Source organism: Podarcis pityusensis (assembly GCF_964106645.2).
Source record: "Podarcis pityusensis genome assembly, chromosome: 2".
NCBI lineage: Eukaryota > Metazoa > Chordata > Lepidosauria > Squamata > Lacertidae > Podarcis > Podarcis pityusensis.
Genome location: NC_138029.1, coordinates 107,889,249 through 107,906,171, shown reverse-complemented (window position 1 = coordinate 107,906,171; position 16,923 = coordinate 107,889,249). Strand labels below are relative to the sequence as shown.

The following is a 16,923-nucleotide window of genomic DNA, read 5'->3' as shown; positions in this document are numbered from 1 at the left end:
ATAGACGGGGAAAGGGCTAGAGCGACGTTTAAGAAGGATATAGCGAGAGGCCATAGAGATAGACGGGTAAAGGGCTAGAGCGAATGCTAGCGAGACCATAGAGATAGACGGGGAAAGGTCTAGAGAGACGTCTAGAAGGCTCTAGCGAGAGACCATAGAGATAGAAGGGGAAAGCGTAGAGCGACGCCTAAAAAAAAAAATCATACGGTCCGTTCGGAGAGTTGAGCGTGAATAACTGGTTCAGTTTGAAAGATGGAATTCCCCACAGAGAACACCTCTAGAAGGTTTCGGCCTCCCACACGATCCAGTCGCTTGCTTTCCATACCTTTATCTCTCACCATAGAGATATCAAGGGGGTAGAGTGGCACTGCTCTGCGTCCTTTTAGCGAATCACGGTCTATGACGACTTCCGATTATCCATCCTTGGGGGGGGGATGCGTGTCACTCTATCTTTTTCCTATCTCTACAGACGCGGATCTTCTACGTCTATTTCCAGCGACCCCCATACATTACATCCGCCCGGACTTTATCATGGTGTTCTAGCTTCTGTTTGCCCGGCATTTGCAAGTCCTATGGTAGACTGTGAGCTGGAGTTGGAAGAAGAAGAGGGAAAGAAAGAGAGAGAGTGAGAGGTGCGCGGGGTGGGGGAGCGGGAGGAAAATCCTGCGCTGCTGCTGTTGCCATACAGCAAAAGTGGGGCGAGAATGGAGGGAGGGGGAGAGGAGGGGAGCAGCGCCCCCAAGGAAAAGGCGGGGCAGGAGCAGAGCACTGAACTGCTGGGGGTGCCGAGTGGGCTGGGAATCCGACCAGCATCCAAAGGTCCCCTCAAAAGTGGGAACAGGGACGGCCACTTTAGAAAATGCTTTCATTAAATTTCAGTTACAGGTAGGTAGCCATGTTGGTCTGCTGTAGTTGAAACAAAATAAAATAAATAAAATAAATCCTTCCAGTAGCACCTTAGAGACCAACTAAGTTATTGGTATGCGCATTCGTGTGCTCATGAGTGTATCTGAAGAAGTGTGCATGCACACGAAAGCTCATACCAATAACTAAGTTACCTGGTCTCTAAGGAGCTACTGGAAGGAATTTTTTAATTATTTAATTTAATTTGTTTTGTTTTGATTAAATTTCAGGTTTCCAATGTGGCTTACAGCAGTTGTTGTTGTTGACAATGGAGTGCACCTCCAGGGTGAAGTCAAACCGCTGACTTAGCAGCACCAAAGTGACTTCCCCGGGGTACAAGCCTGGGCAGTGTGTCTGGCGGTCCTGAGCTGCCCAGACGACAAGACCACTTGGCCCTACTGATGTGGTCCAAAGGAAAGCAGGGCAATATGTTGCGCAACAGCTTGGCTGCAGGATTTGCCAGTAGGGCAGGGCCATGTCAGGTTTTCAGCGTCGCAATCTGGTGATACATCGCAACGTTGAAAGGGAGGAACAAGCTGCCTCGTCCCTGGACCACGAGGTGTCATAGACAAGGCAGCTTGTTCCTGCCACGGACTCAGTTTGCAGGGCTCCCTCCGCCTTCACAGGCAGGGGATGGGAACACCTCTTTGTCCAAAAGTGCGAGCAGCTCCTTTAAACCGCTGCCCTGAGGGCCACACGGTTGCCCATACCTTATCAGAGCAGTTTCATGAACCCCCACAACCAAACTGAACATATAAATAAGATCTAAAATAAAGATACAAAAAATTAATATCACTACCAGCAACAAAACCCTCTAAACTGTACCCCGTCCAATTTATTCAGCATTATTTGGCATTATTAACCAGGAATTGAAGTTTAAATATTTAGGGCAGGGATGGGGAACCTAGTACCCTCCAGCTGTTGCTGGACTACAATCTGGTCATTCCTGATCGGATTGGCCAGGATGGCTGGGACTGATATGTGTTGGGAGTCCAGTAAACATCTGGAAAACAGCAGGTTCCCCATCCCTTGTTTAGGTGATCATTTGGACAATTGCAAAATAAAAAATTATGATGCAAGACTGTTTTTGCTTTGGTACCTTCAAAACATGCTGTGGATCCATGTACAGTGGTATGTCGGGTGAAGAACTCAATTCATTCTGGAGGTCCGTTCTTAACCTGAAACTCTTCTTAACCTGAGGTACCACTTTAGCTAATGAGGCCTCCCACTGCCGCTGTGCGATTTCTGTTCTCATCCTGAAGCAAAGTTCTTAACCCGAGGTACTATTTCTGGGTTAGCAGAGTCTGTAACCTGAAGTGTGTATAACCTGAAGCATATGTAACCCGAGGTACCACTGTAATTCTCTGTGTTCAAGGAAAGCATTTGCTGATCCTGGAAGTGAAAGTGACAATTAAATATTGCAAAGTCAATTTAAATACTTACCTAAATGCCCATTCTGCATCGAAGGGACACAGTTTTAAGAGGTTTGTTTATGGCTCTGAGTGATTGTTTTTCTCCTTCTTCTTTGCACCTGTATCCTTGCAGATATTTTCCACCATGACTGGAATCTACGGTCAGTTTTGATGACGTGTCATATGGTGTCTGTTGTGACCCATGAGCCAACAACATGCAACATCACAATTTGATAGCTCTGAGGAATCACAAAATGCGCCTACATATAGTGAGAGCCTACTGCTCTCCAGCTTCCAAGAGGCCTGAAGCCAACACAGCTGTGGAAGTGGCTACAAATGTTCTTTATCGCTTATCAGAAGCTGGGAAAGTTTTGGGAAGAAACGCCATTCAGAGAATCTCTGCAACCTCCCAGAGCTGGTGGGACAAGTATGAGGAATTTGTCGGACTTAATGAAGTCCGAGAGGCCCAGGGAAACGTGACGGAGGTAATGACAACATCATTGGTACATATTGGATAAAATGTATCTGAAGGTCTGCTTTCTGCTGTACAGACTTGCCTGCTTATTTAGATTTAGCAGGTTCTCTGAAATACATCTGGCTGGGACTAAGGAGAGGCCCCTCTCAGTACCCGTCTACCCTGCTTTTGCATTCCTTTTCTAGAATAGTCATCTCGCTACATGCTTAATGGCCTTTTGCCTTCCTTTTTTAAGCTTCTGGTTAAGTTTTTAAATACTTCTGGAAGCTATTTCAGTTGTTTTATTGCAGGCATAGGCAAACTCGGCCCTCCAGGTGTTTTGGGACTACAACTCCCATCATTCCTGACCACTGGTCCTGCTAGCTAGGGATGATGGGAGTTGTAGTCCCAAAACGTCTGGAGGGCCGGGTTTGCCTATGCCTGTTATATTGGGTGCATTTTGATTCCAGTGTTAACCCTGTGCTCTTGTTTTTCCCCCTAGCTTTTTATAAACTACATTTTTACTCCTCTTCTGTTGTTTTGATTCAGGAATGGGGAACCCATAGTCCTTGCAAATATTGTCAGACTACAGCTTCCACTGACTCCAGCCAGCATGACCAGTGCTTAAGAATGATGGGAGTTGTAGTCCAGTAATACCTGAGAGGTTTCCCCATCCCTGATTTCTTTCATTGTTGTTAGTTGACTTAAAGTATTTAGTGAGTACCTCTTTTTATTGCTGTTTAAGCCTACTGCTCTTAATTTGTCTAGGGTTAATTGATCTGATAGTGGGACGTGGGTGGCGCTGTGGGTAAAACCTCAGTGCCTAGGACTTGCCGATCGCATGGTCGGCGGTTCGAATCCCTGCGGTGGGGTGAGCTCCCGTCTTTCGGTCCCAGCTCCTGCCCACCTAGCAGTTCGAAAGCACCCCCAAGTGCAAGTAGATAAATAGGTACCGCTTTATAGCGGGAAGGTAAACGGCGTTTCCGTGTGCTGCGCTGGTGCCGGCTCGCCAGAGCAGCTTAGTCACTCTGGCCACGTGACCCAGAAGTGTCTCCGGACAGCACTGCCCCCCGGCCTCTTAAGTGAGATGGGCGCGCAACCCCAGAGTCGGTCACGACTGGCCCGTACGGGCAGGGGTACCTTTACCTTTAATTGATCTGATGGATTGTTAGCAGACTTTCTGAGGAAAGGTGAGAAGATAATGTTTTTTTGTGGGGGATTTTTGGAAATTATTTTTTATTGATTTTACAAATGTAGAATTATAACACGCCAAATACTTATTCATATATAGAGATTACTCTGAATCTCACAACTTCGCCCCACCCCCTCCGTGGGTTTTATTATCAACGTTAAGAACTGCATATTATTCCACAATCTATATTTTGTATCAATCCATTTTATCCATGGTATTTGTTACATTACAAGTGGGATTAAAATCCTGCTAATGTTTCCATTTGCTTGCAGTGGTCTCCTAAATAGATTATAAATTTTCCCATTCTTTTAAAAAGTTTTTGTCCTCATGGTTCCTGAGTTTTCCAATCAGCTTTGCATTTGCCATTTTGGCAGAGTCCATCAGCTTAGTTTGCCATTCCTTCCTGGTAGGGACTTTGTCTTATTTCCATCTCTGGGCTAATATAGCAGGGTGGATTTGATTTCAATCAAATCAATTTAAATCTCGATTTAAATCACTAGTCAGTAAGACTTGATTTAAATCACTAGTCAGTAAGGCTTGATTTAAATCATTTTTTTACAGAAAGGTTCAACCTTGCTGGTATCCTCTTAATATTTACAACCAGAGGAAGGTTTCATTTTTGGAATAATAAATTTTCAGAGTAGTTTTTTACAGTTACATCAAAAAGGACTGATTTGGTTATACTATCGGAAATACATAAGCAGATAATTATGAAATAATTATGTTTATATTTGGACAACTTTTCTGCTGTACTTTATTGGAAGGAGAAAAATAATCATTTCCTTAATAACAATTTAAGCAATGTATTTAACTAAAACAATAACATTATAGCATATGTATCCATGTTTGTTAACCGATGTGGTTAAATAATTTTTTTAAAAAAACTTAGACTGGGTTTTAGCACACATGAAAAACTTTAAACAAATCCTTATTTCCTGATGAATAGCCGTTGGACTATAATGTCACAGACAGAAAACTATCTTTACAAAGATTTTTCCTCTAAAAGCATTTTATTTTAAAAATCTGATTTAAATAAAAAAAATCTGATTTAAATTTTAAAAAATCCAGTATTTTAATTTTTATTTTTAAAAATCATTTATTTTTATCCACGCTGGCTAATATCACCCGAGCAGCTGTTTTCCCATACATAACAAGTCTTTTCTGATCTTTTGGGATGTCGGTACCTATAATTCCTAATAATGTTTTAAATAAATAAATTTTATAGCAGTACATACAAAAAGGGCATCAGGACAAGAAGATAAACCCGGAGGCGGGGAGCTGTACAAAACATAAAATATAAAATCAATTTGAAAAAGACTACTATAAAGGTACCAACAACTAATCCTAGTTGGACAGCAAAAAAAAAAAAAAAAAAAGAAATGAAAAAGTCCAAAGGGCACAAGGAGGAGGAAAAGGGCGAAATAAATTGAGTAATCAGATTTGGCTGGAATGAGGCAGTTCATTGTATGAGTGTATAAAGTTAAAAAAACAAACAAACTACTGGCCAGAAAAAAATTGTGTTTCATCAGAGACCTTGGAGACTTTAAATCAGTGGTTCTTAACCTGTGGGTCCCCAGATGTTGTTGGACTACAACTCCCATCATCCCTGCGCTCTGGCCTTGCTAGCTAGGGGTGATGGGAGTTGTAGTTCAACAACATTTGGGGACCCACAGGTTGAGAAAGGCTGCTTCAAATAAACACGTTTTAATTAAATAAGAAAGCATGTCCTTCTTTTACCTATCGACTCCCCTCCTTTCTGTCTTTTACTCTGGCCCAGAGTGGATAACAATTGTTTAATACAAGCGCTCCAGCTTCAGTGAGTTAGGCTGCCAAACTTGTAGATGGCAAGTTCATCTTTCCCTTGCCCACCCATCCTATTCTAGGCTGAAAAAAGGTTCATGGTCGCTCGTGGGATTGTACGAGAATCTCGGGAAACCTGGGAGGCCCAGCAGCTCAAACTGAAGGAAATCCGGGACCGTTTAGACAGAGTCTCGCGTGACGACATTCAGTATCTGGAACTGGCGACTCTGGAGCACAAATTACTGCAGGTAAGAGTGTTTCAGAGTCTGGGAGCGGAGTGTAAGGGTTGGGTTTCCGCTTGCTCGCTTTCATTTATTTATCGAAGGTACTTTTTGCCCTTCCTTTTGGAACCGCCTCAACGCAACTTAAAAATGTAAAAGCACTAAAGGTTGCTAAAACAGCAGGTGCAACGATGCTGATGGTTGTTGAACTTCTTTTTTGTTTTTTTTCCAATAAGGGGCCAAAACCATTTTCTGATGGTACTGTTTTTTGAAAGGCCTGTCAAGAGTTTCGGTGATCAGCAAACCACCACAGGCATATTAAAGCTCTTCATGCAGAATGGCAGGAATCTAACAATAGGATTTTAGAAATAGGTTCCGGTGGCGTTATTTTCTTTTTCTCTGTTCATTTGCAAGGAAGCATGTTTCAGTTGAACACTGGGCATTCCGCTTTTCTGCAGATAGATCACCACATTCAAAAGGATTCCTTATAACCACATTCAAAAGGACTGGCACCGTCGGTCATGCGGTGCTCCCCCCAAAAAGAGCTTAACTACTCTGGGCAATCTTCCCCCCATTTTCTTAATTTTGAGTACCCCAAAATAGGAGTTGTCTTATACACGGGGCCTGTTATACATGGAAAAATACAGTCCTTTATTTCTGCATTCCAAAATCTTATTCATCTCAATTGCACTCCAGTCAAAATAACAATCCCTTATATAACAACTGCGGTATTAACGGCATCCATTTGTATTAACACATTCAGTGATTTATAAACCTATAGGCCTATCGCTATTCCTTACTTGTAATCTGAGGTGGTACAATTAACAAGGCAAGTGAGTCCCCCAGCAAGAGATGGTGCTGTGGACCCCTGGGTGTGTTCCCCGGACCCCTAATTGGGAACCACTGATCTAATCCGAACCCCTGCAATGCACAAATCCTGCCCACAGCTGTCCCTGGGTGGCCTTGAACCACCAACCTTCTGGTTAACAGCCAGATGCACTGACCAAGAGCGCCACTGGGGCATGGATGAGACAACAGTAAACTTCCCTTCCGTTTTGTAGTCCCAGGACCAGTGTTGAAGTAGGGAAGCAAGTTCCCTTCAGCTGCTCCTTGCTTGGCCAGCGGATGGCGCCACAGTGGTCTTCCCCTTGCTGTGTTGTTTTTTCATGGGAGGCCGAGGATGCAACACTCTGTGGCCCTTATTTCCTTGGCCAGTGGTTGGGGCCAAAGCATGCTTCTCTTTTAATTCAGCTCTGCAGAAACTTTTTGCAGTCCTCCAGGCAGACTCTAGCTCCCTTTAGACCCAGCCAGCCTAGCCATTGGTCAAGGATGATGGGACTTGCAGTCCAGCAACACCGGCAGGATCCCTCATCCCAGCTCCAGCAAACCTGTTGTCATCTAATGATCTGCCTGTTTCCTTGGCTGGTTTCCTGCTTCGGATGTATTTAAAATGATTTGTTATTGGCTTGTCTTAAAATGCTAAAAATGTGGGTTCCCCCTCTCCCCTGATTCCTGTGCCCTGCCTTCCTGCCAGCTTGCCAGCCTTCGACAACAAAACTCTTCTTTTTTTGGAAGAAACGTTTTCAGTGGGCCTGACATTCCTTCCCTTCCCAGAGTCTGTTTGTTTTAGCTCTGCTGATGTGCAGGCAGAGGAGTAGTTTGAACAAGATCTTTTCATCCCTTCGTGCCCTGCAGCAAGGCGAAAAGAATGCAATACCGTTAAAAAATTCCCTTTCTTCTTTTTGTGCTTGCATAATTCCAGAATGAGCCTCTCTTTACATCATAGTTGACGGCTGGCCAGGACTTGCTACACAGGTTCGGTTACATAACCCTTTTCACTATAAATACACACATGCCATAATAATGATTAGGAAATTTAATCTCTCCCTTCTGAAAGAGGATAAGCAGCATGTCTCTTTCTGAAATAAAGCTCTGCTGGATCAGACTAAGGGCTCCGTTGAGACCAGAATCCTGTTTCTTGCCATGTCCAGCTGGGTACTTCTGGGACAAGTAAGACATGAAGGCACCAGAATTCTCCCAGTTTTACCTCTGTCTGCCCAGAGATTGGTGTGTGAAGAGGTGTGTTGCTGATAGATGTGGCAATTCCGCTTGGCCATCCTGGTGAACCCTAACCACCACGAATTGGTCATCGTTCTGAAGCTGCGATCCTCAGAAGGTGTTGAGTCCCTTTGCAGACTGGTCACAGTAAACCCACTGAAATTAACGGACCTAACTTAGCTATCAAGCAGTGACAAACCTAGACAGCATCTTAAAAAGCAGAGACATCACCTTGCCAACAAAGGTCCGTATAGTAAAAGCTATGGTTTTCCCAGTAGTGATGTATGGAAGTGAGAGCTGGACCATAAAGAAGGCTGATCGCCGAAGAATTGATGCTTTTGAATTATGGTGTTGGAGGAGACTCTTAAGAGTCCCATGGACTGCAAGAAGATCAAACCTATCCATTCTGAAGGAAATCAGCCCTGAGTGCTCACTGGAAGGACAGATCGTGAAGCTGAGGCTCCAATACTTTGGCCACCTCATGAGAAGAGAAGACTCCCTGGAAAAGACCCTGATGTTGGGAAAGATGGATGGCACAAGGAGAAGGGGACGACAGAGGACGAGATGGTTGGACGGTGTTCTCGAAGCTACCAGCATGAGTTTGACCAAACTGCGGGAGGCAGTGGAAGACAGGAGTGCCTGGCATGCTCTGGTCCATGGGGTCATGAAGAGTTGGACACGACTAAACAACAACAACTTAGTCATGTTAATGAATTCCATTGTGGGTCTCCTCTGAATGCCGCCCAGTGTGACTTAACTTCTAGGGAGGAATGGCCTGCCAAGTCAGAACTCTTGGTCCATCTAAGCTCAGCCCTGTGTCCACTGACTAGCGGTGGCCCTGCAGGATTTCGGGCAAATGTCTCTTCCAGCCCTGTCTGGGAATACTCAAGTGTGAACCTGTGGCCTTTAAAGCATATCCAGTAACACTTAACACTTAACCCCTCTCTAATAAGCGTGAACTGGATCTCACAGTTAAAGCTGCCTGTAAGCCCATTGGTCATTACCGCATCATGTGGCCATGAGTTCCGCAAGCTGGTTCAGAAGAAGTGTTTCTGGAATGTGAAAGGAAAAACGTTTTCCCCCAGAGCAGCTTTTCTCCTTATTGTTTGCAGCATTCACCTCCTTGGCAATGTGGCTTTCATAGCCTGAGCCAGCGAGCCACCAGGCTATACGGGTTTCGGTAAATGGTTCCCTCGTGTCCTGATGTTGCCAGGGAAAACTACAGAGGAAACTGCAAGAGGGCATGGACCAGTGGTCCGCCCAGGACTGCAGCCTGCCTTGCTTCTGTGTCGTTCATGTTTGTGGTGGAGCCGTTCCAACCTCTCCTTCGCTTCCATCTGTGCGTTGAGGTTGTTCTTTAAAAAGCCCAGGGCTGTGCTATGCTCCCTGGGGAAAAGAGTGGTCATGAGAAAAGAGGGAAGAGCTAGGATCCCGATAGTCTAGTTGACATTTCTAGTCAAGCAGATGCGAGTTCCACCCCAGCTGTGCAGATCTATTTTTTGCAGGCATTATGCATTAGTCCCAAATACAGGGTCTGAAAGTATCAACATGAAGCTGGTTTGTGAAACAGTCGTTGCTATAACGGGCTAAACTCGGAACGGGGGGAGAGTGGATGCACCCATTGTTTGGTAATAATTTATAGCAGAAAAACAGGTTCCTGGGACCTGTCTCTTGGTCACTCTTATGTGTGACCAAGGCATGGGACTACAGGGTGGGGGCTGTGCAGGTAGGGGCAGGTTTCATTGTTAGTGGCTCCCTTTGAACTCTATGGGGCAATGGAAAGAAGCTACCATTGGGACCTAGTAAGAGGGAGCCCTATCCCCGCTCTTCCAGGTACTATTACAAGGATTCCCTCAAATCTAGGCAGGTCCTTCCTCTGCCCTGCCATTACCTCTGCCTTTCATAATAGCCACTTGTCACACACAGCAGTTTTAGGGTATTTTTCTCAGCTCCGTGCCCTTCCTCCTTCCCTGCCTGAGCTTGCCCTCCGTGTCTTCATCAGGTTGGGGACAGTCTGCGCGTTCTCTCGTTTTTCCCATAATCGTTGAGATTATTGTCAGGTAGGGGGGATCCGGTTTGAGAACTAAAGACCAAGCTCTCCGAAATCAACAGCACAAGCCACAGTCTATTTAAAGACTTGGACAACTTTGTAATTTTCAAGGCTGCCTTGTACGCTAGTATGGCAAGTCGGAACAGTCGTTCGGCAGGCCGGAAGAAGTGTGGCTGCAATGAGGAGGAAGGCATACAGGGATGACACTGGGCCTTCCCATCACAGCCAAGGGTGTGTGTGTGTGTGTGTGTGTGTGTGTGTGTGAGAGAGAGAGAGAGAGAGAGAGAGAGAGCACACGACAGAAAGAGACAGAGCGAGGAAAAAACACCTTTGCCACGTCACTGCCATTGTCTCCTGACCACCCACCCACCACCACATGCTTCTCTACAGCAAAAATATCCACACCCCTGGTCTAAAAAAGGGGGAAGGGAGTATAATTTATCTGGGGATTACTTTCCTGTTTTTAATCCCACATTCTTTTTTATTTTATTTTTATTTACAGTAGTACCTCTAGTTAAGAACTTAATTCGTTCTGGAAGGTCCGTTCTTAACCTGAAACTGTTCTTAACCTGAAGCACCACTGTAGCTAATGGGGCTTCCTGCTGCTGCCGCGCCGCCGGAGCACTATTTCTGTTCTCATCCTGAAGCAAAGTTCTTAACCTGAAGCACTATTTCTGGGTTAGCAGAGTCTGTAACCTGAAGCGTATGTAACGTGAAGTGTATGTAACCCGAGGTACCACTGTATTAAAGATTCTCCTCATTTACAAAAGCACACACATCGTCTCTTTCTCTTTCTTCAGGATGTGTTTTCTACTGATCAGTTACATTTGTCGTGAGACATTGGTGGTATATGCAGTATAGGGTTGGAAAGAAAAAGAGGGGGGACGGGAGAGAAGGGGTGGGGTGGTAAAGCTTATGTTCTTTTACTTAGTGTATGCATGGGGTCTTTGTGTCTGCGTCACTTGGGTAGGTTCTCATTCTGTTCGCTTGTTGTGTTTCCTTTGTGGTGAGAGAGGCTGGGGCAGCCAAGGGTGATTGTCTTTGGTTGGCCACAGTGGGATTTGTTTGTGCGTGGGGTTGTTGGGTTAAATTAGCCATATTGAATCGTATGCTGTTGGTGGGTGTCAGGAGCTCGGCCTACACATGAGTAGGACCCTGGTAGAGACACATGCCTGACTGGCATATTCTCTCCCTCCTGGTCGCTTGGGAGTTTCAAAAGCTTTCTTCTGCCCGAACATCACAGCGACTGATGCCAACCGACACTGGCACACACAGGGATCCGCAGAGTTTGCACAGTTGGGTAACAGACCTCAGCAACTCAGCATTTTGGGAAACCCAGCCAGATGGGCGGGGTATAAATAATAATAAATTATTATTTTGGCTAATCTGCTTTATTTACATATAAACATACACGGAGCCCCGCAACATGGCTCCCTCTCTCTCTCTCTAGCATCAGACAACAAAGAGAAAAAACAAAGTACAATAGTCCCACTTCACAGAACACAGTAACACAAACATCCTGTCTCTGTCACTTCCCACTCTGTAGAGTCAAAACATATACCGTCATGTGATAGACAAAAATCCCATGACTGCAATCATGGAGCAGGAATTCTAACATTGGGTTCATGTTGTTGTCTTGTTGGGCTGTGTATGTGGTAAAGGGGAGCCATACTGGAGTAAAGCCGTCTTCTTCTATTTCTCCCCATGTCAATTTCAATCTGTTGGTTAGCTTTTCTAGTAAGGCAGTTTCCCATACCGCTTGAAACCCGTGTCGCATGTTTATTCCTGACAGGTCCCTCCAGTTTCTGGCTATGATATTGAGAGTAGGTGGGTTATGAGCTCTTTATAGCGTGAATGGGCATTGTTATCTTGGAAGATGTTCAGTAGGGCCAATTCTGGGGTGACTTCTAGTCCCCATTTAGTTGTTTTGCTTATTTCTTGTACGACTGTTGTCCAGAAGAGTTGGGTTTTGGGGCATTCTCACCACATGTGGAGGTATGTGCCTGTGGAGGTGCACCCTTTCCAGCATTTTTGTGAGGTTTCCGGGCGCATCAGCGCCAGTTTCCGTGGTGTTAGGTACCATCTGCAAGTGAGTTTCAGGGTGAGTTCTGAGAGCCAGTGTGGTGTAGTGGTTAAGAGTGGTAGACTTGTAATCTGGGGAACCGGGTTCGCGTCTCCGCTCCTCCACATGCAGCTGCTGGGTGACCTTCGGCTAGTCACACTTCTCTGTAGTCTCTCAGCCCCACTCACCCCACAGAGTGTTTGTTGTGGGGGAGGAAGGGAAAGGAGATTGTTAGCCGCTTTGAGACTCCTTCGGGTAATGATAAAGCGGGATATTAAAACCAAACTCTTCTTCTTCTTCTTTTCTTTCTGCTGATATGGGATTAAAGGAAGGTTTAGACCACATTCTAGTCCATTGGGTGGGGTTAATTTCGTAGCCTGTGTCGTCCTCCGATTGTTTATTGATTGTGTCAGGTGGGTTTGTGGGGCTTTGGAGCAGTGTTTTGTATATTGTGAATCCCACATTCTTTTGATAACGGAATACTTGTTTAGTTTTTCCGTTTGCTTATTTCTTCATTTTGGAGCTTCACTGAAATAAAGGGAAGATGACTCTCCACTTCACCCTGTTTTCGCTAACATCGCGCAGTCTAGCTTAGCCTTATCTTGAGAACATTCCCTTCGAGAATGAAACGGGTGATGCTGAGCCATATTAATGCTTGTGCAAACAGAGCTTGTGGACTTGAGGATAAAGAGGCAGAGTACAAATGGTGCATTTTATATTGCTCCTGCCTGGGATGGCAAAGATGTCATATTCGCTTGTAATCCCCCAGTATTCACTAGAGGAGGATCTTGCTAGCCCCTTTTCTGCCAGAGATAAAAAAAAAGGACTTAAGCCAGCTATTTCCTGTACATGCACATGCGGTTGACCTCCTGTAGCCACAGCTTTGACAGCAGTCTTGACTGGGAGAAATTGACAGGCGAAGCAGTTCCTGGCATGAAACCAAGAACACTGTGGCGTTCGTTCTTGCACACATCAAGCTCTTGTTAAAGGCACAGAAGCAGGGAATGATGAAAAGCTGGCAACCCCAGTATCATCCTGGGGCAGATTATGCCACATACGGTCTTCCTTTATTTATACATTTTGACAAAGTAATAATCATAAATGAATAAGAATAAAAACGTGCACCCCACCACCGAGACCATTCCACTGTAACTATCCAACTTCCAAAATTTCAACACCTCTTGCGATGGTTTGGCCCCTTTCCGTTTTAACAGTACAACTTCTGCAAACACCTTCCATATCTCCTCAAAATCATTTCTCCTGCATATTCCCCGTCTTACCTTAATGGCCATGTTAATTTATCATTAACAGCTGTACCCCACACCTCTTTCCTAGCTATAATAATTTGTCAATAAATTTGTGAGTGAGTACTTCATAGCCTGCAAATCTTCCACCCCATCATAAATTGATAATAATGCTAGCTCTGGACTTTCGGTCAGCTTTAACCCAGTGATTTCTGTTATTTCCTTAAACACCCTTTGCAAAAAAAATATTGTACAGTGGTACCTCAAGTTAAGTACTTAATTCGTTCCGGAGGTCTGTACTTAACCTGAAACTGTTCTTAACCTGAAGCACCACTTTAGCTAATGGGGCCTCCTGCTGCTGCCGCACCGCCGGAGCACGATTTCTGTTCACAACCTGAAGCAAAGTACTTAACCCAAGGTAATATTTCTGGGTTAGTGGAGTCTGTAACCTGAAGCGTATGTAACCTGAGGTACCACTGTACATATTTACACCCCCACCACATGTGAACATAATTCCCTGTTTCCTGGCATCCCCTCCAACATAACACCAAATATTCCTTGCTTATTTGGTTTAATCTGATCGGTGTTAAATACCATCTCTAAATTAATTTATAATAATTTTCTTTTACTCTTATAGACAACATTTTCTTTGTACATTTCTCCCATGTTTTCCCGCAGCCTTGACTATCTATTTGCCCTGTTGTCTCCTTTTCCCCCACCACATGTGAACATAATTCCCTGTTTCCTGGCATCCCCTCCAACATAACACCAAATATTCCTTGCTTATTTGGTTTAATCTGATCGGTGTTAAATACCATCTCTAAATTAATTTATAATAATTTTCTTTTACTCTTATAGACAACATTTTCTTTGTACATTTCTCCCATGTTTTCCCGCAGCCTTGACTATCTATTTGCCCTGTTGTCTCCTTTTCCCACACTTCTTTAAATTGATCTAGACAAAGATTAAATGTAAGGTATTGGTTGTGTTTAGAACGGATTTATGAAAGATTTAGAAAACTTATTGATTAGAATATTTGCGTGAGATTGTATGGGAAAAATACGGAATAACAGATACAGTCTTGCTTAAAATGTATATAGGAAGTGCAGTGTAAGCCATGGAAGTCAATCAATGAAATTTTATTATTGAGATATTTGTAGAATAAATTTGGAAGAAATTCTTCCAACTTTCCTTCTTGTTCCTCTCTTTATTTTTTCTTTTTCTTTCTTCTTTTCTTCCTTTTTTCTCATTTGTTCTTTTTATATATGTGTGTGTGCTTATCTGAAATATATATGTATGTATTTGCAATACTTTGCTTATATTTTGTAATAATTATGTTAAATAAATTAAATTTAAAGAAATAAAATAAATTGATCTTCTTGATCCTCCGTTTCTAGTAATATTTTATAAATTTCACTGGTTTCCCCCCGCATACCGGTCGTCCGAGGTGCTTGTGGCATCTAACATGCTGTTCTTTTAACAAGGCCTGTGCGTTTTCCTTGCAGGAAGAGAAGAGGTACCGGAGCACCTATCAAACTGCGGAGGAGTCTGAACGGGAAGCCTTCTCCCTCTTCTCTGCTGCCGTGAGGGAAAGCCACGAGAAAGAGCGGACAAGAGCGGAGAAAACCAAGAACTGGTCTATCATTGGCTCAGTGCTGGGGGCCATTATTGGCGTCCTGGGTTCTACGTACGTCAACAGAGTTAGGCTGCAGGAGCTGAAAGCCTTAGTTTTTGAGGCACAAAAGGGACCTATCAATCTTCAGGAAGCGATCAGGGAGCAGGCCTCCACCTACAACTCCCAGCAGAGGGATCTGAGTGACCTCGTTGCCAACCTGAAGGACATCCTACAAGCAGTGGCCGTGACCTCGCAGGAAGCGACGGGGGATTCCCCGGCCAAAAGCACTCCTCTGAAAACAGACCCTCTCTTAGTTTCCATCAGGGAGCAGCTGAGCTACTCCAAACAGATGAGCTCCTTCCTCGAGAGTTTGCAGCGGCAGCTTAGCAGCCTGGAAAAAAGTTTAGGGCAAATGGCCGCCGAGGTCCAGAACGTGAAAAGGGGACCCCAGCCCACACCTGGGAGGAAAGCGCTGCTTGGTCCTTTGACGGAGGGGAGCAGCCAGACCTTTGAGGCGGAAGACGTGGTTCTGGAACTGTGCAACACGGAAAGGAGACTGGAAGCGCAAATGAAGAGGAACTCGATCTACAGCACGGCCTTCACATGTACTGTCTTTGCTATCACATTCCCCATGCTCTACGTCCTCTTCAAGGGGAATTAGCCTGCAGCCCAGCAAAGAATAATTTGTTGGCGTAATAAAGAGTCATTCACCCTTCAGTCTTGACGGTTTCTTCTTGATAATGTGTGGTTGTTTTTGAAGGCAATTTCCCGAAATTGTACCTCAGACTAGAGCTGCGTGCAAATGTATTGTGGTAAAACATACAATCTGTATCTCTTTCTTGTGTTCTTTTCCGGACTGCTTATGAAGTTCGCAAGTTCCTTTTTGTGGGGAGACAGATGCAGGGTAAAACAGCTTCCATATTATGTTATCCTAACGGGATAAGCCTTTTTAACGGCTGCTAGCAAAACCTTACTTGATGTACTTTTAAAGAACAAATTAGCAAGGATGCAGATTTTGCAGTTTCCTAGAATCTGCCTTGCAGTATCTTCTGAAATTCTAACGTGGGTATCTTCTAAAATGAAATGTGCCAGCTGGTTAGTCGGATGTTTTGGGTTTTGCTAGGTATATGATGCCTCTTTTCTTTCTAATCTTCTCTGCAGGCATCTTCTGTTACCTGCCCACACATGCTTCCTAGCTGGCCAGCTGTGCCATAAAATATTTTTGCATACCACCCCAATCTCCAAGCGGTGCAAGATTCCAGTTGCAAGCATTTCCCCAGGGTTCATGTTTCCTCTTGGAAGTGAGGGACAGTGGAAACTGCGGTGTCTTTATGATATATGGTTTATTTACACACATATAGACGGCCTGAGCCTATGATGGAGAGGTTCACAGCATTAACACCCCAGAAGGGTCTAGATTATCCCATAGCCGCAGCCCTAGATTCAAACAAAAATCAAACATTGTTCTCAAACACTGCCCTGACTCATTCTCTCTCCAGCTTGCTGCTTTACTTCTAGGTCACATCGCTGCAACTCAAGCTTTGTCCTTCTTTCTCTGAGTTGAGGGAGGCATTACAACCTTGGGGGCTCCTGCACCTTTCAAAAAAGAAGTTTCTTCCTCCCGTCCCTTCACAAGCAGGATTCTCCAGGTGCACCTTTTCCTGACATGGGAATGCAAGAGATGAAGAAAACCGCACCTGTGGGATTTATTATCACACATCTTTTGAAACCGGAGAGTCATTTGCAATCTTGCACAAAGCCCCCTTTCCACTGTTCTCTTAATGGCCCATTCTTTTCTTCTTTGGCAATCACTCGTAGCCGAGTAAGATTGTCTTCCATTAACACGGTTTTAGCAGTGACTCCATAAGTGACTGTAGAGGCCAATTCTTGATCCGCACGTCCTTCCACAGTG

General features: G+C 44.5%; 1 protein-coding gene and 1 long non-coding RNA gene across 4 annotated transcripts in view; one reads left to right on the top strand and one right to left on the bottom strand.

Moving 5' to 3' along the window:
• Window positions 1-16,923, bottom strand: part of LOC308470279 — a 350,106-nt gene that overhangs the window by 32,536 nt on the left and 300,647 nt on the right. The gene's annotated exons all lie outside the window — the stretch shown is intronic.
• On the top strand, window positions 379-15,728 carry CCDC51 (coiled-coil domain containing 51). 3 transcript variants are annotated; one of them, XM_080993008.1, is made up of 4 exons: window positions 379-625; window positions 2,449-2,800; window positions 5,845-6,009; window positions 14,902-15,728. In XM_080993008.1, exons 2-4 carry the CDS (start codon window positions 2,531-2,533, stop codon window positions 15,670-15,672), a joined length of 1,206 nt encoding a protein of 401 aa, XP_080849134.1. In that variant the 5' UTR covers window positions 379-625; window positions 2,449-2,530; the 3' UTR covers window positions 15,673-15,728. The 3 variants fall into 3 exon arrangements, with proteins under 3 accessions (XP_080849134.1, XP_080849133.1, XP_080849135.1); XM_080993007.1 differs by having other exon boundaries at window positions 383-632; XM_080993009.1 differs by lacking the exon at window positions 379-625 and adding an exon at window positions 758-885.